Source organism: Ambystoma mexicanum, chromosome 2q (genome assembly GCF_040938575.1).
Source record: "Ambystoma mexicanum isolate Mex_15411 chromosome 2q, UKY_AmexF1_1, whole genome shotgun sequence".
In the NCBI taxonomy this organism is placed as follows: Eukaryota; Metazoa; Chordata; class Amphibia; order Caudata; family Ambystomatidae; genus Ambystoma; species Ambystoma mexicanum.
Genome location: NC_090924.1, coordinates 534,188,003 through 534,209,721, shown reverse-complemented (window position 1 = coordinate 534,209,721; position 21,719 = coordinate 534,188,003). Strand labels below are relative to the sequence as shown.

General features: G+C 45.0%; 1 protein-coding gene across 1 annotated transcript in view; it reads left to right on the top strand.

The window, feature by feature from the left end:
* Positions 1-21,719, top strand: part of DNAH3 (dynein axonemal heavy chain 3) — a 1,861,430-nt gene that overhangs the window by 685,485 nt on the left and 1,154,226 nt on the right. The window contains exon 24 of the mRNA XM_069647670.1: positions 14,747-14,948. Coding sequence (XP_069503771.1) covers positions 14,747-14,948 — 202 coding nt within the window. The remainder of the gene's footprint in view (positions 1-14,746; positions 14,949-21,719) is intronic.

Genomic DNA, 21,719 nt, shown 5'->3' with positions numbered 1-21,719 from the left:
CACGATTACTAGAATCGTATTGTATCCGGAGCATGGAGGTAGATCGGTGATGAAGTCCATAGAAAGCGTATGCCAAGGGCGAGGTGGGATGTCAATAGGGCGTAAGAGGCCTGCTGGTCTTTCCTTTTGACTCTTGTTTTGGGCGCATACTCCACAGGACATTATAAAGTCTCTGATATCTTTTTTCCAAGACGGCCACCAGAAGTAGCGCTTGATCTTTTCTGAGGTCTTGGCTATACCGGGATGACCTTCCATTAAAGAGTCGTGATAACAAGAGATTACTTTTTTCTGTAAATCTGTGCTGGGTAGGTATAATCGTTCTTGGAAATACAATAAGTTGTCCTTTACTGCAAAGTCCTTTCCCTGCAGATGCCAATTCTGTATGTCTGCTGGAGTTACAAGTTGCCTGGCTTTATCCTTAACTTCCTCTATGGATTCTGTGGCGATTACACCCAGAATTCTTTGTTCGGGAATGATTGGTACAGGTTTAGGGTTGACCAAGTGTTCTTCCACTCCCATCCGAGAAAGGGCATCGGCTTTACCGTTCTTTGTACCAGGTCGATAGGTAATTATGAAGTCAAACTCGGCAAAGAATAATGCCCAACGGAGTTGTCTAGAGGATTGGGCTTTTGCGGTCTTCAAATATTGCAGGTTTCGGTGATCCGTAATCACAGTAACGGTGTGTCGGGCCCCCAGCAGATAATGCCGCCAAGCCTTAAAGGCAGACTTGATAGCCAGAAGTTCCTTGTCAGTAATCGTGTAATTGATTTCAGGAGGCGAGAATTTGCGGGACCAAAATGCCACGGGATGCAACTGATTGGTTACCGGGTCCTTTTGTGATAGAACTGCCCCCATGGCAAGGCTTGAAGCATCAGTTTCCACGATGTAGGGGAGTTCGGGGCGAGGGTGTTTTAAGATTGGTGCAGAGATAAATTTAGTCTTCAAATCCTGGAAAGCTTGTTCCGCCTCGGTAGACCATTCAAAACGTTTGTTTTTCTTTAACAAGGCAGTGATGGGCTGGACTATTCGAGAGAATTCGGGGATAAACCTGCGGTAAAAGTTAGCGAAGCCTAACATGCTTTGCACACCTTTTACGGAGGATGGTGATGGCCATTTGAGAACTGCATCGACCTTCTTTGAATCCATACGCACTCCGCCAGGTGATAATATGAATCCCAAGAATTCAACTTCAGTCACGTTGAAAACACATTTTTCCAACTTAGCGAAAAGTTTGTGTTGACGCAATCTTTCGAGGACCATTTTCACGTGTTTCCGATGTTCAGATTCCGATGAAGAATAAACGAGGATGTCGTCAATGTAAACAACAACACATACATCTATGAGCTCTCTGAGGACATCGTTCATAAAATATTGAAAGGCGGCCGGGGCATTGCAAAGTCCGAAGGGCATGACCTGATATTCAAATAGCCCATACTTGGTGCGGAAGGCCGTCTTCCATTCATCGCCCTCTTTTACTCGTACCAAGTGGTAAGCTCCTCTAAGATCCAGCTTTGTATATATGCATGCTTTTCTGACTTGGTCCAGGAGTTCAGGGATCAAAGGTAACGGATATCTATTCTTAACAGTGATCTGGTTCAGGGAGCGATAATCGATACAAGTTCTAAGGTCTCCTTCCTTTTTTGGAACGAAGAACAAAGCTGAAGAAGCAGGGGACTTGGAAGGACGAATAAACCCATTTGCCAGGTATTGATCCAGGTATTGTCGAAGGTGAAGGTTCTCAGGCTCGGTGAGGGCATAAATTCTACTACAAGGAGGAGTAGATCCAGATATCAGGTCTATCTGGCAGTCATAAGACCTATGAGGAGGTAGAGAGTTAGCCTGATCCTTCCGGAAAACATCTTGGTATTCTAGGTATTCGGGAGGTAACTGGGGAGTCTCTGAAGAAATTGCGGCCAGTGCAACACCAGGTGGAGGGTGACAAGTAGAGACACATTCTGGAAACTGGACCGTTCTTGCTCGCCAATCGATCAGAGGATTGTGTTTCTCTAACCAAGGTATTCCTAGAATAATCTGAAACTGAGGGGCCTTGATCACATCGAACACGATCTTCTCATGGTGTCCATCTTGACTTACTAGCGTCACCTCTTGAGTGGTATGCGTTACTGGCCCGGAGGCTATCTCCGTACCATCCACCGTAGTAATGACGTCCTTTACAGCCTTGGGACAAAGAGTTAGATTCATCCTCAAAACCATTTCATGATCCACATAATTGCCGATGGCACCGCTGTCGACGTAAGCTTCAATTGCATGTAATCGATCCGGATTATCAGGGCTAATGAGGACCATAGGTATCACGAAATGCGAGGTCACGGAACTGGTTTTCACGCTCGGCAAGAGGACCTCTATTCTTGTCGGGCGAGGTCGTTTCCCTGCTCAGAGTTTGTAACTTTGGTAACTGCAGATCCTACTGCCTTCTTGGCAGGTTTCACCGGACAGTCTCGAAGAAAGTGCCCTGAGTTTCCGCAATATAGGCATAATTGCAACTGTTTCCTCCTTTCCCGCTCCCTTTGTGTTAGAGGACCTTTCAGACCCCCTATTTGCATGGGTTCCCCGGAGTCTACTCCTTTGGAAGGAGTTGGCGGTTTGGAAAATACTCGAGCATCAAACTTGGAACGATCGGCCTTCCTGTTCTGCAGCCTGTGATCTATTTGAACGACCAAGTCTATATAATCCGAACAGTCTTGTGGGGGATTCACTACTTGGGCTAAAACGTCTTTGAGCTCTCCACGTAGACCTCTATAAAACAGCGTAATCCTTTTGTCCTCAGGCCATTGAGTTTCCACTATTAGTCTATTGAAAGATGCAATATAAGCCAAAAGGTCTTGATTACCCTGTCGCAACGAAAGAAGCTCATTGTCCAAGGCCTGCCCCTGTGAATGTCTTGCGAACAGTTTTTCCATACTAAGCTGAAAGGCTTGAAAATCATGGAGAACCGGATCATCTTGATTAACTAGAGGGATCGACCAGTCTGCCGCATTGCCACTAAGGTACGAAAGTACAAAAGCTACTTTTGCTTGATCAGTTGGAAAGGCTGCTGGCCGGCATAAGAAGTGCAACCGGCACTGATTGATAAATACTGCAAACCTCTTTGGGTCACCAGAAAATCGTTCGGGCGGAGCCAGAGGTACATTCCCAGGTAGGTTGATCTGCACTGGATTCATAGAGGATGTTGAAGGAAGATTTGCCCCTGATGCGGGTAACGGGGTCTGTCCGGCTTGTGACTGTAGCACTTGTCTAGCAAGATTGTCTGTTCTCTCCTTGGAAATAATTAGTTCCCTTCTTAGAGCATTCGTTTCCTGACGAGCTGCATGCACTTCTGCCCTTAGTTCCCCAAGTAACCGGGCTAGGGGGTCAGTATCCGAGGTTTCCATAGCGCCTGGGCGAGAGTTTTGCGGTAGGCTTTGCGTTCTGTAACGCTCACCTGATTCTCGCAGAGGCGCCGGTCTTGACTGGGCGACTACCGTATCTTCAAAGGTGATGTGTAGCACCCGGTTGGCTCTTTGGGCTGGACCTCTGTGCACTGTATGCCTGACGTGTAGAGTAAGATGTCTGCAGATAGAAAATATGGGGTTAATGAACTGGGGTTATTGGGGTGTCCCTATCTCTTTCATCTTCTCCTCTCCTGTAGACCCCCAAAGGTTAACGCTCTCACCTTAGGTAAGTGAATGCCGAGCTCTCCATCTGCCTCGGGGCAGGGTGCTGTAACCAGTTTCTTCACTGGATAGGTAGCGCAGGCCTCTTGACTTCAGAGGACTGCTGTCCGTCGTTTACTGCACGAACGGTAAGTTTCGAGTCATTCAAATGTCTTTAAAGTCTTTAGTAATGATGTCTCTTGTTTTGCAGGGTTCCGGCGATGGCGGATGACGGGCTGAAGTGAGTTGAAGATGGAGCCCGTGTGATGAATAGAAGCGCCTGGAAGCACGTAAGTAAGCGCTTGTTGCCTGCTTCACTATGCGCTCTAACTGTCTTTTTATTTTGCAGGTACGAGTTCGGAGCGGCTGCAGGGTGCCGGAATACCCACTGGATTAGATGTGGAAAGGAGTAATGGCACGTGAGTATTAAAGTTCCCCAATGTCTTTAAACGCACCTTGTTTTGTCTTTCAGATGCGGGATGCAGCGCCGAAGGCCTCCGGAGCGTACGAAGAGTAGGTAAGCCTTTGCCTTTCGGATGCCGGAATGCTAACCTGTTCTTTCTTGTCTTTATAGGTGTTGCTGAAGACTGGATTCAGGATGGTAAGCCTTTGCCTTTCATATGCCGGAATGCTAACCTGTTCTTTCTTGTCTTTATCGGTGTTGCTGAAGACTGGATTCAGGATGGTAAGCCTTTTTCCTTAGGCCCAGGACCGGATGCAGAAGACACGATGAGCGTTCTGCTGCAGAGGTTGCAGAATAACGCAAAGCAAGATTCATCCACCGGGTGTGGTTTAAATAGCCTCCTGTAGTGCTTAGGTGTCTCCTTCCACAGCCACGCCTAAGTAAGAAAAGAGTTCCTGGTAAGAAAAGAGTTCCTGCCTTCCAGAAGAGTTCCAGTGTTCTGAATCTAGGGAGTGGCTCCAGCCCCACCCAACAGGAAAAGTAGTTCCAAACAGAAGAGGATCAGAGGCTCAACTGGCAGGCAAGTAAGCAGCATGGTCTGCTGAAGGTAAGTCCACCCAAGCATTATGAGCCCGGCGCTTCCAGCGCTGGGACTGGGCATATTTATGAGCCTGGTGCCACTGGCGCCAGGACTGGGTCCAAAAGGTCCCAATTGGGACTGGTTGGCACTCGGAACCTGGGTTATGGATCTGCTTCCAAGGGAGTTGGGAAAACCCTGACCTTTTGGAAGCAGAGATCATGACAACAACAAAGCAGCGCCAGTAAAGTCAGCAAAGCCGCTGAGTTGGGGAGACTGATACTAGATCGGTCTGTGTTGAAGCCAAAGGTTGCAAGCGGCAACATTGCATATTGAAAGCTGAAGTGAACATTGTATGAAGCGTATGTGATAATCAACGCAAGTAAAATTGAACAACAGATGCGTGATTGAACTTTGAAGCCCCGACACGATACCTTAGAGTGGTCGGCACCACTTGCATGCTCATTCGAAAGTCTTTGTAAGGTATCCAACTGGGAAGAGTGACAAAGAATTGTGAATCGAAGTGGTCCTGCAACGAGTCAAGCAAAATCTTGTGCACAATCGGAAGTATTCAATGTTCATAGCGTAAAGAAAGTTGATGACAAAGTAGATGAAGTTGTTCCAAGCCCAGCGGAGGTAGATCAACTGAGAGATTTTGGTTAGAGCAAGTTTGTGTTAAAATGTTAAATTGAAATTGGTCTGAGCCAGGCGGAGGGAGACTATTTGAACATTGTGTTAAAGAGGATCTGAGCCCGACTGAGGGGGATCCGAGGTGAATAGTGAATCGTCTGAGAAATTGAGTACTTAAGAGGAAAAGAGCTTATTGTTTGTCACATCAGGCCCTATGAAAGAAGAGACTTTGAGAGGAAAAGAGGCTTGGGCACGGAAGGCCCTGGTGCTAATGATTGAACTGTATCCTCGTGCTAGAGAAGCCAGAGACTGTGCTAAGCTCGAGTGTACCGCTTTGTCCCGTGCTGAAAACGTGGGGTAGGGAGGCCAACTGCCTGAACATCCTGACATATCATTTTGTGAACACTTCTTTCTTTTTCGTAGCACTGTTTCCCACAGTATTTGTATTAAGTATTGGCAATAGGCTTATTAGTAAACGCCCTTTTGATTTGACAAGACACCACTAGGACTGCGTTATTATTATTTGATAGTCGTAGCTTGCTCACATCTGTAGATTTAGTATTAGATAGGTGTTTTTCCAAACCCTTTTCGAAGTTCAATAAACACCCTTGAACTGTGGTCACTTGTGGCTGTCTTACTGTTGGTACCATGCCTTCCTTAAAAAACTCACTTAAGAGATCCCTCTTGCTGAGGGAATTCAGAATGGCGCAGCTAAACCTATTGTAGATCCAGGAAACGCGCTGGAAGTCAAGGGAGGAACCTTCTCTCCGTGCAAACTCACTGGGTGACATTTACAAGGCTTTGGCGAACTCTAAAAAGGGGTATGGCAATTATCCTGTCCGGTTGCTTGAATTTCAAAGTGGAGGCCCGGATGACGGACCAGGAGGGGAGGTTTATCTTCATAAAGGGCAAACTGGCGGGGGTGCTGATTACGGTGGGGTCGGTTTACTGTCCCAATGAGGGTCCATTTTTGTTCTGGGTAGGGGTCAGGGACAAGTGGAGGACTTTTGCTGAGGGCCTCCTAGTGATAGGACGTGATTTTTACATGGTTTTAGACCCGGTCAAGGACCGCTACAGAGTGGGCAAGGTGGTGGGACCCCAGATCAGTGCCGAGGTTTCTGAGAAGTTTCGGGAAGTGAATAGGGATCTTGGGTTAGCAAACTCCTGGGTGGAACCGGAGGGTGGCGGCAGGCCCTTTATGTCTTATTCCCAAGTTTACAACTCCTATTTGAGGATAGATTTAATCCTAATCAACGACACACTAACATGCCAGATTTTGAGTTCTCAGGTGGACCCAGTCCCATGGTCTGACCATGACCTAGTGAAGGTAGTTTGGGAAATTGGGCGGTGGGGACACCAAGGTGTAGATGGATGTGTAACAATACCCTCCTTGAGGATAAAGAAACAGCACAAGTTCTGCTTGCAGAGGTTAAATCCTACTTTGAACACAACGATAAAGGAGGGGTGGGAGATCACATCTTGTAGGAGGGGTTCAGAGCCACCATACGCAGAGTTCTGATTAAAATAGGGTCCAACAAGAAAAGGCAGGGAGTGAGACAAAAGGAAGTTCTGTGGGAGAAGATAGCAGGTATAACGTTGGTCCCTTGAGGAAAAAGCCACCTGCACCTTGGGGAAGCAAGTAAGCACCGTAGATATGAAGCCCAATTGAAAACATTACTGGTACACGACACCGAGAGGAAACTATTATTCCTTAAACAGAAATATTATAAGAAGCGGGATAAAGCTGATAAGATACTGGCCTGGAAGCTATGGGAAGTACGTAAAAAGAAAATGGTGACTGACATTAGGGTACCTGGTGGTTCCACAGTGTATGATGCCGAAGGGTTTAGGGAGCAATTTAATACCTTCTTTGAATTCCTCAATACCATGGGATAAACAGAGACCAGGTCCCATGTCATGGAGTTGCCTGGTCGTCTATCCTTTCCCAGCCTCTTTAGCGAGATAGCTGCCACCTTATAGGATCCAATAGGGGCAGAGGAGTTGGAGGCAATGATTAAAAGGATGAAAGGCAATACAACACCGGGTAGTGATGGCTTCTTGGTACACTTCTATAAACGATATCAATCAACCCTTGCTCCATTTTGGGCAAGAGCGTTTAACAAGTTCTTGGCGGGAAGACCCCTTCCGGAAACAATGATGGGAGCAATTATTGTAGTATTACCAAAGGAGGGTGGAGACGCAGCGCTGTGCGCCTCTTACAGGCCGATTTCCCTACTGAATATAGATGTGAAAATCCTATAAAGAACAAAGATGAGCAAGGTCATGTGAGTCTCACTGCTGACAAAGGAACAACAGCCTCCTGAGTTTGTCACGACTTGATGTAGTGGACACAGAATTATACACAACAAACAATAATTGTCTTGAAAGGAAAATTCTGTCTACTGTAGTTCAGTTTAAATTTTGTGCAGTCAGTGTTCAAGATACACTTGTATTTCTAAATCACAGGATAGTTCAACATTTATAGATTTACAAAAGTATAGTACCTTGGTTATATGGAACAAATGTTGAGTATTTGCAGGACAAAGTTCTATTGCTTCTACATTCTCTATGTATTCCTTGGGAGGGAAACTAGAGAATTTAGTGAGGTAATAGCAGAATCATCAGCGTAATTGCATGGAACACAATGTGGGGTTGAACAACAACAACAAAAAAACAAGTCAACACGACAGTGTTTCGGCCATATGGTAAGCTAAATGAGCTTTTTGGTGGTGTAGGCCTTCATCAGGATGGGATATTCATGGGGTAGAAGTATCCTATGCAGGCTGTTGGATTAAACAGACAGAAAGTATATCAGGAGTCAGTCATTTCAGGTAGTCTAGCAGTAGAGAAGTAAATATATACATGGAGATACCGGAGTTTACCGGATCTGGAGAGCACAGTGGCTCGATGCATCAAAGTGTATATGTACACTGAGGAGGATTCACTATCGATTTGGAAAAGACCTTCGATCATGTAGAATGGGGGTACATGATGGAGGTTTTGAGGAAGATGGGCTTTGGGGAAAATTTCAGAAGATGGGTTGCAGCCGACAGCCCACATTCAGGTGAACGGGACGTTGACGTCCCGTTTCACCTTTCCCCAATGTTATATGCATTGCTCATGGAGCCCCTTGCTATCTTGATTAGATCCAACCTGAGTATAAAGGGAATTTCTAGAGGGGGGTTGAATTCAAACTTTCCCTACCTGTCTGACCTGCAGAACTCTCTTCCAGAATTAGTTTCCCAGATTTCCCATTTTTGTGTGTTCTCGGGTCTCAAAATTACTGCAGAAAAATCCAGGGTGATGCTGATGAAGAGGGGACAGTCCTGTCTCGATTCAGAGGCAAAGATATGTGGAATAAAGGTGGAGGGGATAGGCATAATGTACCTGGGGGTAACCATTACTAGAGACCTTTCAAGCCTGGAAAAGGTGAACTTTACCCCTGTGTTGGACGGAATTAGAGTAGATCTGAAAAGTTGGGAGCCAGCAGTCCTAACCTGGTATGGCTGGATGACCTCAGTGAAAATGAATATACTGCCTTGTCTCCTTAACCTCTTTACATCCCTTCCAGTGTTCCTTTCGGAAAGGTTTCTTGACAAACTGAATACAATGGTGTCTCGGTTCATTTAGGGGAGTAAGAAAGCGAGACTGTTCCAAGGGACCACAGCGGATTTGGCTGCACGGATTTCCAAAACTACTACCGGGCTTGTCAGCTGAGGGTCATGTTTGAGCTCATGATAGAGGGTTTGAGGAATTATTAGTCATTCTTGGAGGACATGGACGCCCACCCCAGGAAGGTGAGGATTACCTATGGGCCCCTGTAAGGAAGGTACGGTATCAAAAGTAAGACGGCACAAGTGACCACAGTTCAAGGGTGTTTATTGAACTTCAGAAAGGGTTTGAAAAACACCCATCTAATCCTAAATCTACAGATGGGAGCAAGCTACGACCATCAAATAATAATAATAACGCAGTCCTAGTGGTGTCTTGTCAAAATAAAAGGGCCTATTGTAATAAACCTATTGACAATCCTTACCTCTAAATACAAATAGTGTGGGAAACAATGTTATGTAAAAGAAAGAGGTGTTCAAGAAATGATATGTCAGGATCTTCAGGCCATTGTCCTCCCGTCGCAACGTTTTCAGCATGGGATAAGGTGACCCACTCGAACTTAACAAAGTCTCTGGCTACTCTAGCACAAGGTTCCAGTTCAAACATTAGCATCAGGACCTTTCGTGCCAAGTCTCTTTGCCTTCCAAAGTTTGTTCTTGCAGAGGGTCTGATGCGATGAACAAACAAGTTATTTTCGTCTCTGAATTTTACACATACTCAATTTCTCAAGTGATTCACTATTCACCTCAGATCCCCTTTACTACAAACTTCGTAGGATTTTCATGTGTCCAATTTCTCAGGTTATTCACTGTCCACCCCGGATGCCCCTCAGATCCGTTTTAACACAATGTTCAATCAGTCTCCCTCCACCGGGTTTCAACCAATTTAATTCACTTTAACACAAACTTCCTTTATCCCAAAAGCTTTCAATTGATCTCCCCCGTTCGGGCTCGGACCAACTTTCTCTATTTTATCATCAACTTATTCAATTGATTCCCCCCCCCCGTTCGGGATCGCACCAACTTTCTCTATTTTGTCATTAACTTGCTTGGCAGTATCAACATCGAAGACTTAAGATAGTGCACAGGATTTTGCTTGACCCGTCGCAGGACCACTTGGATGTACAGTTCTTTGCCACTCTTTCTCCTTTCTCAACTCTCAGTTGGATACCTTAAAAAGACCACCGAATGAGCACCTAAGCGGTGCCGGACCACTCTGTCAAGGGTATCGTATCTTGGTTTCAAAGTTCAATCAAACATCTGTTGTTCAATTTTTACTTGTGTTGGTTATCACACGCGTTTCCTACACTGTTCGATTCGGCGCTCACCATACAATGTTGCTGCTTGCAACCTTGGCTTCAACACAGACCGGTCTGGTATCAGTCTCCCCAACTCACTGGCTGTGTTGATTTCACTAGATCTGCTTTGTTGTAGGAGGTAGGAGCCAAGGACAGTACCACAGCATCAAGCGATTCTCCCTGCCTTAATTATCGACGCAAGAGGGCCCCGGGTACCTCCGACACACAATGCAGGATTCTTCAGCCTGGTCTTAAGCTTTCTATTCTCGAGGGCTCATGAAAGTAATGGTTCTTCATCGAAAAGGTCAAGGACAATTCCCTCCTTGCGATCCCCTTCTGTTTTGCCGTCTTTCTCCTCATGTTAAACTGCCATCTTGGAACTGCTGCTTCCTCATGTGCTTTGCCTTACTAAGAGTGTGCTCTTGTGCTCCACCTTTTATCCATGTGAGAAAGTGTAATGGAGGTCAGGTGTGTGTGTGGTCAGTAATTGCCATTGTATTGGGACATGTCAGGTATATGGCTTGGGTGTTCGGTCTGTTTTCTCTCATAGTGAGCTGTCTGTGAGAAAGTGTTTGTTTTGTGAAGGGGGGGGTTGTGTTCCTAAATATCCTACCTGGTAGGATGGGGTGAAGGTGTTACAGGGAATGTGTGGAAATCAGCAGATTCTGGGAGGAGGTGGCTTGTATCATGGGTAAGGTGCAGATCAGATTGGACGCAAGTTCCCCATAGGTGTGCCTGTTGGGGGGCTTCCCAGGGCCACATAGGGCTAAGCATGTGAGCAAACTAAAGGACCTGACATATATACTGGCTAAATGTAGAATCGCCATGTGTTGATAAGCACGGACGAGACCGTCTGCTCAAGGGTGGTGGCGGGATGTGCAGAAAATGGCGAATGCGGAAACAGCAGTGTGGCAAGCAGCCAGGGGGAGGAATGAGGATTCGGAGGATGGAGGAATAGCCGCGTGGATACAATAGGTGGCCGCTCTATCTGTATTGGACCAGAGCGGTCAGGACATAAATTAACCTAAGGATAAAATGTTACTGTGACGAGGCTTGGTGAAAGGAAGACCGTGCGGTGCGGTGTAGGCCGAGTTGGGGTTAGGGGAAGTTACGGGCGGGGGTAGAAAAACATAAAACAAATTATATAACTATATATGTAAGCTTGTGGTGGCTCAAGATCTTGTAAAGATGTATGGTTATGTGCTGAATAAAAAGTGTTTAAAAAATAAAGGTGTTACAGCCAAGGGGATACCGCATCTCGCCATCCGGTGTCCCACTCCCACTCCCCAAAGACCCCTCATTCAGGTGATCCTCCCACACTGGTCCACCCTCAGGAACTGGATCCAAAAGCGATGGCCATGTCCTGGCCACCTGGATGACAGATCCCCGGGGACTAGCGGGTGAGACACCTTCAGGTTTCTCACACCCCACATAAAGTCATGGCCCCCACTTTACAGACCCACCCAACCCTAGGGGTGCTGTGGGCGACTTGGCAGAGTGGTAAGGCGATGGGGGCCCGATCTACTTGGCCTTCACCTCTGACATCATTTTGGGGCCCACAGATAGGCCTCCATAGATAAAACTTTAAGTACTCCCATCAGTGGTCGGATGGGGGACTCGAATGTGCAGGGCAACTATTCCACCAATCTGTCTTTACAAACAGGAAGGAGTTTCAGGAGGAAATGTCTCAGGAAAAATTCCCGATCTTTGTCAATTTAAGATTGAAAGGGATACTTACAGTGCCCAAGTGGGAACTCCGACTGTCCAGGGAACTCACACCCTTTGAGACGTGATAAACATGGCGACGAGCAGGAAGGGGATGGTATTGCAGTTATATAGGGTGCTGGTCTCAGCGGACCTGAGGGAAGGCAAACGTTTAAGAAGATTTGTGAAGAGATGGCAGGGAAGGAAATCACTGGGGAGGAGTGGGACCGGATATATAAAATAGCCTTCCATGGTAACCTGTTCATGGCCACAATGGAACACAATTTCAAAATCCTTCAGGGGTGGTATAGAGACCCCTTTAAACCATCAAAGATGTTCCCGGGGACCTCTCCTAAATGTCCCAGATTATGTGGCCAAGTGGGATCTTTCACACATGTGGTGGAGTTGTTGAAGAGTACAACTGTTCTGGACGGAGGTCTAGAGCTGGATCAAGAACGTGGAAGGGGGTCAGCTGGTGCTGGACCCTCTTCAAATGCTCTTGGGCCTCCTGACAGCAGATAGGCCAGAGTTTAGACTGACTAGACCCGTTGAAGCAATGTTGAGAGCCACTAGAATAGCCATAGCCCAGAAATGGAAGAGGGAATATTTTCAGAATAAACCTGACTGGGACTTCAAACTCAAGGACATGATGACTATGGAAAAACTAAAAGCTGTAGTGAATGATTGCCTGGCTGTGTTTTAAGAGGAATGGGGTCCCCTAATTACCAAATGGGAGACGGAAGGGGAAGACGGTTGAACGGGGAGGTGGGGATCGTCAACAACGAGAAGATTATTCTGAGTGGGTTATGAAGAGGAGAGGAGAGGAGAGGGGAGTTGGATGTGGGGCCATAAGGGGCGATGGAACTGGGTGGGTCGTGGGGGAACAAAGTATTGGGGAACCGGGGGTAGGAGGTCTGTGACAAGGGATGATTTGAAGTGTCGGAGTCTGTGTTGACTAGAGCACCTTCAGGGGGCGAGCGACATTGAAACCTTGCAGGGTTCTGTTCTTCACCTAGAGTCAATCAAATGTGAAGTGTACCTCAGAAGACCACAGGGAGAAATAATTGATACATTGTACTCAGTGCTATGAGACGTAGAATGAGGGGGGGTTTACACTGGCAAATTGGTATTGTGAAATGTTTGTGATTTGTTGTAAGTGAACAAATATGTTAATAAAAACTAAAGTTGAAAAAAATATATTTATATCACACATTCTTTTTTTTCCGCATGCATTATCGCAGAACGGCCAATGGGCCACAGCCCACTACTGGGGAAGCATCCCATGGTGTGTGGCTTAGAAATACGCTCATGGAACGTGGCATTGTGGGGATAGAAAAAGAAGAATCTTTAGCACTACGGGTGGTGTGAGATATAGCATAACCAAACCCTTGAAAGTGAGTGACAACACCTTTGAGATACAGCAAATGCTGAGGTGTGCAGCATCCGTTAGTAGGCCCTGTTGTTTTTCTTTTCTCTGGCGTTGCCACAGTAGCTCAGTTTTTCTGGACAGCAATCCTGAGTGTGCCGACTCCTGTATGTCTGTACCTCTTCTTACATGGGTCTGCAACCTCCAAATTGAGATATAAAGCTTGGGATTGGATGAGACATCTCCCTATCACCTGCGAGTTGCCAGATTGGGTAATCCTCCTCTCTCCCTCATGCGTTTTGTGTCTCTGTTGTGGTTTCCTCAAGTGTTGTGATTTTTCTCCTTCCTTGCCCCTCTAATTGACTGATTGGCCTCTGGAGCGCGAACCGAAAGGTTAAAGCCACGGTCCACGGCTTAAGGTGAGTGTCAAGCATGCCATTTCCCTGCTCCGTGCCCCATCTATCGCTTCACGGATGGGTCCTGTGTTCACTAGTGAGTTACCATGCGTTGGATTACTAACAGAAGGCTGAAGGCTGTATGCAATCCCTAGTGGCTCCCCGTTGGGAGGAGTATTGTCTATGTGATCCCCTGGCACTGCAGTAGTGCTAAAGGGACTGTGTGCTCCTTCTGTTTGTTCTGAATTTGTTCTGGGGAGCAGGGCTTCCTTATTTGTTATACCTAACAATGAGTCACAGTTACACAGGACAAGCTGTATACCTGAGGATGTCAACCCTGTGCAAGGTCTCCTGACATATAAGGACACCTATTCCAACCGCCTCACCTTCAGCCTGAGAGATTAGGAGCTTGGGGAGAGGAGGAAGACCATTCTGATTCCTCCTTACAACACTTCCTTCACAATGCAAATCGGCATCCCCGGCCTCTGCAGTCCCCCAATCCTTCTGAATCCCAATCCCAGTTGGCTACTTAAATGTGACTATGTCCCAGTGTATTTGTGAAATGCCAGATTATACATTTTTTATAGTAATTTGTGGGATTCTTTTGCCAGAAAAACATTGGCATGAATGAATATCTTTGCAATAACATTAGTAACGTCAGTGTTTTTACCATAAAAGACACCATATTTTGTGGGAGAAGCACACACTTTCAAAAGGAAAGTATAGTGGGGGAGAACTTGGAAGTGAGGATAACCTTTAAAAATTCGTGCAAGAAGTGGAAAAAACAATTGAATGAAAATCATTGTTAATAGTACGCTGTGATGGGGAAGGGAGGGCAGATAGGCTATCGCTGTGATTTACCATGCAGATATGAAAGAAAACAAAATCTCCACACCTGTCAGTTCAGCCCTCATAAAAAAGTATGAAAAAAAGCAATATTTATTCTCAACAATTCCATCTACAAATTACCAAAGGGATTCTCTAATACATCATTCCTACTAGGCCTTTTGTACATTAACATTAAGGATCTACAATAAAATATTGTTAGATGTCTGTTATTACTTGTTGTTTCAAAAGATTACTTTGTTTTATTGATTTCTTTTTTACAGATTCTTTTTTCTGTCCAATGATGAACTACTTGAGATCTTGTCAGAAACAAAAGATCCACTAAGAGTGCAGCCACATCTGAAAAAGTGTTTTGAGGGAATAGCAAAACTGGAATTCACAGAAGACTTAGAAATCACAGGCATGATCAGTTCAGAGAAGGAAATTGTTCCTTTGGTGCAGAAAATCTACCCAGCTAAAGCAAAAGTAAGTAGTTTTGAAAACAATGGTTTATATAGAAAGTATATTGTGAAAGAACGTGTACAGTGTTACCATTTTTACAACTGAAGGCACAGTGCAGCTTTCCCATACAAGCTAAGAAAGGGGTGTAGCGCTTTGATTACATACTCAGTGTGATACCTTCAGCCTTTACTCTACACCTTCCAGCATCAAGAAAAACAATTTCACATATTTTCAAAAGAAACCACATACTCCCTAAACCCACAGGACATGTTGTAGTACTTAAAATCAAACAGTTCTCAACTTGGTCAAACCTCTAGCCACCCATAACTTTGATATCCTATTCTCTTGTTCAGACCCTCCCCTGTCTTTGAAGTGCCCTACTGCTAGTCCTTCACCAGTCAATTTATGGAAACATCAGACAAGAGAACAAAACCACAACGAAGAACTCCCAAAACCAGGAGGCAATGCCAAATGAGACAGAATCAGTGACAGGAATCAGCCCATGCCACTACCAGGAAGATCACAGCAGTGCAGCATTCAAGAAGCCTTAATTTCAGAAAATGACGGCAAAACCAAAATTAAGAAGTTATTACCAATCCAGGCAACAACCCTGATATTCATGTTTACCCAGTACATATAACAGCAGGTTACAAAAATGTTCACTTTTAATATAATCAGTACTTCCTCTCAGTATCTAGTATTGTGAATCTACATACTATGGCAAACCACAGAGCTAAGTATAATGCTTATTTAAAAAGCTTACCTGTCACTAATGAAACCACTCCATTACCTGTGTCAAAGTCAGAATTCGTCAAGGCTGATTCTTCCAGCCAAGCTGCCACTTTTAAGACATTTTCCAGCAGAGCCCCTACATCCAAAGCCCTAGATCACATAGCACCCCTAGCCTAATGCTCTAGCAGATGGGTGAAAAATGTGTAAGGTCCATATCGGCCTGCTCCATGGCCACAAACCCAACAAGGTCCGAGGCCCTAGAACACACAGTACCCCTAGCCTAATGGCCTAGCAAATGGGTGCCAAAAGGTTACGGGTCAAAATCAGCCTGCTCCATGGGCTGCAAACCCAACAAGCTATACTAGATGCTAATACAGATCAAAAGTGCCTTGGCAAAGCAATCATCAATTGCTGACTGCCCTGTCAAAAGTCATGGCACACTCATATCCTGGCAGGCAGTGACTACTGCATGGTGCGGATTATCCTGAAACATTTAGCTAACCAAACCTGAACTGCCAATCACACGTCTTCAGACATGGAGATCATGTAGGTCAAATATAAAGTCATCCTGAGTCCCTGGCTCCTTAGAAAAGCCACTGCCTGCCTCTTTAACCTGGTGAAATATCAGGGAGGTGACAAAAGGCCAAAAGGAGACATGCAAGCACCCAACGTAACTCTGCACAAAGACTGTACAGAAAATGTGTGTGATGGGATGAATTGGCACTGTCAAGAGTCGCATCTTTCAAATCCAGATTGGGCCAGCCAATCACCTTCCTGCAATACATTGCAAAGAAGGTGAACTCCCCCATTTTGAAATGGCAGTAAACCACTCAGGCATTCATGTCCGTTATGCTGCTCATTGGCCTCACCATCTCCTTTGTGTGCAGCAGGATCAGATTGTTTATAAAGCCACTGGGATGACCTCATTATCCCAGTATATCCTCCATCAGTACGAGAGCTTCCCCTTCTACATCAAACAAATATTTCTCCTGAAAAAAAGCAGCAAGTGGAATGAAGCCTTTGTTTGGAACAGGGGTTAAACAAACTCAGTCAGAAGCCCTGGCTGTTTTTCACAATCCAGGCATCCACTCAGAACTGCACTGATTGTGTCCAAAGAAATGCAATCCTGCCCTCCGCTCGGGGGGGGGTGGGGGTTTCTTGCAGAGTTGTTGCCACCTGAGGTAATGTTTGGAAGGGAAGAAGTTGTCTCTGTCATGATTGTCCCAGTACTGGGAGGTGCCACGATCATGGGACCTTGGATGGCTGTGAAACAGGCAGGATCAGAGCCCCTTTCCCTTGTAGAAAATAATGAGGAAAGCTTTTCTCACGCACTGCACCTTGTACATCTCTCTAGCAAAAGGATGCAAAAAATAGATGACCCGCAGGGCTCTGTAAGACTGCACTTCCCCCCCCCCAATTTGAAATACATTTTTAGGAGGAGAGTCGTATGCCTATCCACAAAAAATGGTGCAGTTGCTGTTGCCCAATAAGCAAACAGCTGTCGCAGCCTAAGACACCAAAACAGCTGGGCCCACAGGTTTACCAGTATCCTGAGCCCTCTTGGACAGCTCCTTACTTTTTCCCAGCAGTCCGTCAAGCTCTATACCTTTATCTCGCCACGATCTCCATGAGGGATCCACCCCTTAATTCGGATGTCTATGACGTTTAACCAAAACATGTATGTTAGGTGATTTCTACTTTGCCATTGAGGAATGTGTAGGCGCCCTCAGCCTTAAGCTTGAAGTGTAACTCCTTGTCCAACTGTTTCAGAAGCCTCAGTAGCATAAATTCCACCACATCAGGGTCAAACATGACACTAGAGGGTGTTACCTCCTCTGTGATAAAGGGCTGGGAATCAAACGGGGATTTTAATGCATTGTTTCCTCCCCTGGATTCCTCCTCTTAAATATCTCGACCTGGTACCATTTGTAATAGAGGTGCCCCCTTATTAACCTTGTTAACCTTATTAACCTTGTTCCACTTTGCACCAAAAGGTGCCTCAACTACTTCCACCACTGCAGAATAGTAATACTAAACATGGGCAGTGCTAGAAGAACACTCAATATGCAAATGGTAATTTTCCCCACCACTGAAGTAAAGTTAAGAGTAGCTGTATACCCTTTGAAGGCATACTTTTTCCATTTCATCTTTAATTTTCTTTCATTCTCCTTTCGTATGTTTTTCCACTACAGATTAGTTCACCAAATTATTTGGTGAGTAAAAAGTGTCCACATTTTCGAATGCAACCCTAATACTGATGTTGCCAGTGTGTTTTCTTTTTCATTATGATGTGTCCACAAAATAATGAGATATCACACACAAGCGTGTAGAGGAGATCCCAAATAAAGCGTGCACTCCAGTCGCCCATTTCAAAGTACCAGGAACGTTCACACCAAAATATGTGACGTATGATGAGCAAATAAGCCAGCAGAGAGCCACATTAGGGCTCTGCCTAGTGCCTATCAGAAAAACATCTATTGAAGTACCAATAACTAGACAACCATGTACAGTAAGGTATCCACTGAGAAAACCCTACCAGCAAATCAGACGAAATGAAGATTGCTTAAGTACTGTCCAGGAAGAAACAAAAAAGTTCCTAATGGAAGACGAATGGTGACGTCAGTAGGCTGTCATGAGGCCTACCCCCGGGCATCAGGACCAAACCCATCAGCTCTGGGAGCAGGCATCCAGATACTTATTAAAACCCCAACAGCCCCGGCTGGGGGCTGTTTGGGTTCAGTCCTGGTGCCTTAGGCGCCAGGCTCATCATGGAAATCAGTCCTGGCGCAATAGGCGCCAGGCTCATAGACTTTGCTTACCTGATGCAGACCATGCTGCTAGTGAGTCAAAGCCAACGTAAGGCCTGGATGGAACTATTTTTCTACAGGGACTATTTTTTTACTCGGGCGGGGTTCTAGGGAACTTCTTAGCTGGAACTACTTTGGAGGCTGTAAGAGGATTCAATTCAGCACTACAGCCAAGTCAACGCCTAGTCTAGAATACTGAATGAAAACCCTTATTGATATATCTTTATGTCCAGTTCATGCGTTCTGGATGACTACCCCTATATAACACGCCTCTCTTGGAATCCTCCTGACCCCACTGAGCCAAGAAGTAATTCTGTTTTGCAAGTTAAAAGGTTTATTTGATAATTTAAACAATAGATATATATATATCAGACTTTATAATAAATTAATAATTGAATATCACACTTAATCTGATATGATAAAGATTAACAACGGAGACTCTGGCACTAGCACACTTCTTTATAATCACTAAGGAGTTGACATGAAATGGATAAGATAGCACACTGGTAAATAGGGACAGAAGAATAATGTGGAAGAGAATGTTTTATAGGGTTCAAGGAAATGCAAGGTTGAATGAATGAAATGCAGTATAGAAAATACTCAATATGATTTCAACAAAACAATGTAATCACTTTTCTCTGGCAATTACCCCCCCTTTTATGCAATGCAAGGAAATGGAAGGAAGCACACAGTTCTCAGAAATGCAATTCAAATGTAATTCAGTTCACCCAGCAACTTAGACTACAGAAGTTGAAAACACAGGCAAAATGCTTTTAAATGTGCTGGAAATGAAGAAAAAAATATGCTAAAATGCTTTTAATTCCCTTTAGAGGTTCAGGGTGAGTGGTATCAAGTTAATATCAGCTCAGGCTCACTCTAGCAGTGATGCAGGGATAGTTTTTATGAGGCAAACGTTTTTTTTTCAGAGGAAAGCAAAAGCAGCTATCTTTTTGCAAGTGGAGAAATTTTCAAATCGCGGCAAAATTCGCGGATGCGTCTGGCATGATTACAGAGGAACTACAAGAACTATCACTATCGTTTTGTTGTCCTAGGAAAGCCTAGGATCTCAGCTTCCAGATGAAAGTTACTGCAAGTCTCTAGCACAAACGGTCGCGGAGATATGAGCGATTGAATAAAGGTCGTTTTTCAGATTGAAATTTTAAAGTTCAAAAAGACAAGTGCAGCTTGCAACTAGAAAATGACAGGTGACAGCTTTACAAATGACAGGTGACAGTTAGGAGACAGTTCTACTTAGATTAAGCTAAATTGAATTATATTATTTTAACTAGGAGATTGGTTCTGCACAGTTTTCTAGGTACTCACACTATATTCTTGAGTGAAATGGGCCTCGCCATGGATCTGGTCAGGTTTTAGACGGGACTCTGGTCTCTGCATTTCACAGTGATCTGGGTCTGCTCTCTCTCTGGATTCTGAAGATTGAGGGATTTAAAGTCTGGATCTTTCTGCACAGATTTCTCTGGAGATTGATGGAGGTAAAGTATGGATTTTCCCGGCAGAGCTTCCAGCTGCAAATGGATTTGAAAGTCCCTATCTGTCCTGTCTCTCTGCTTTTATGTGTTTTGAAAATGGGTGTGTGTGAGCATCACTGACCCTACCTCTCTCTCAGCTTCTAATTGGTCAAACTTCCATTTCTCACTTGATTGGGGGAGCTAGGTTGTGTCAGAGTGATGTCATTTTACAGCCTGCAGAGAGTCCACTCCTCCTGTCAACTTACACACAAATCTAGATTTGAACCAAATATATATTTCATAACTACACAGTGGTTTGAAATTACATGCACCCATCACATATCACAGGAGGTATACCCTGTTCAAACTCTGCTCTTCCTGGGGGCTTGCATTCAGAAATGGCAATATTTTGCACTTTTTAACTGGTTTGCGATACCGTACATTACCCCAAATTTACACACATGTGCGCAAGGAGTATGGACATTAGTTGATGAAGTGTCAGATTTTTCACATGCACACATTTTGAGTAATATCCTCTTTTCCGCCAAAACCCCCCTGAACATGCCACCGGTTCTAAAAACCTCTTAAAATGTGGGCAGAAAAATCACAAGAATTATGGTGTCATTTATACAATTTTCACATGTCAGCTCTATGAGTTATTCATCTTTTTCTAAAACCATATTCTGGCTATAGAGGTGTGTCTTTTCAGGTCACATGGCACAGAAACCAGTCTTTCCAGTTTCTGGCAAGCTCAGAGACCCTGCCCCTCCCAGCTTCTGCCAAGAGGAAGCTCCATTTACGACTCCCGCCAATAAAACATTTGCCTGAGTCAAGACAGGGCTTTGTTCAATTTCCTGCAGTGCCCAGGTAATTCAATCAGGGAAGTGTCATATCCCTTTTGGTGTGAGCAGCAAAAGGGCAGCTAGGCCTGGGAACACAGCTGTGACTCAAGTTTCACTCCTGATGGGGGTAGTTGCCAGGCAAATTGGAATCTCTTTAAGCTGTCATTTCTGTTCCCCAGTTTCTGCATTCAAATAAAACTAAACATTTTCACATATGCAGCTAGAAGGCTGATTCTAAGTTTAAAACTATGACATTTAGACAGTTACAAAGGCATGTGACACCAAACATAGGTCACTCATTTAATCTAAACATTTTCGATTTTAGTGTCTTTAAATCCAGTGCAACTTAAACTGCTGACTCCATAGCAGTTTTGTTATAAGCATTGTTTTGGGCTCTTCATTTCCCAGATTTTGTAAGTACACAAAACTCCATTCTGCCAAATGTCTGCTGGTGTTCAGTGAATATTTTGCACATGTTGCAATGTTTGAAAATAGGCATTTTGAGCCTGCCTTCAGAGAAACACAGGGTGGTTTTAAAGCGCTTTGAAGCTAACCGGCGCTACTGTTTTTCCTTTGGCAACCCGGCCTATCATTCTCGCATGGGGGGTGGCAAGTGAGGCAACCATTTTGGTGTGCGCACAAACTGCGCAGCTTTCCTGGATTTCGGCGCACATGTGGGTTTTCTGCCATCTTGAATCTTCTAAGCCCACAGCACCAAATGTTGCAGCATGATAGCTTAAACGTGGGTCAGGACACCCAACAAGCCCCCCCACGCGACTGCACTTTGAATTTGAGTCGATGGGGAGTCGGGTGCACAAGGGTTTTGACCCACGCACCGGTCTGTCCGCATAATCTTCTTCCAATTCTGCAAATGGCACAGCTCAGCATCTTCTTCTCCATCCGTTACTGATCGATCGGTTCTCCTCGCCGGTCCTGATGGGAAGA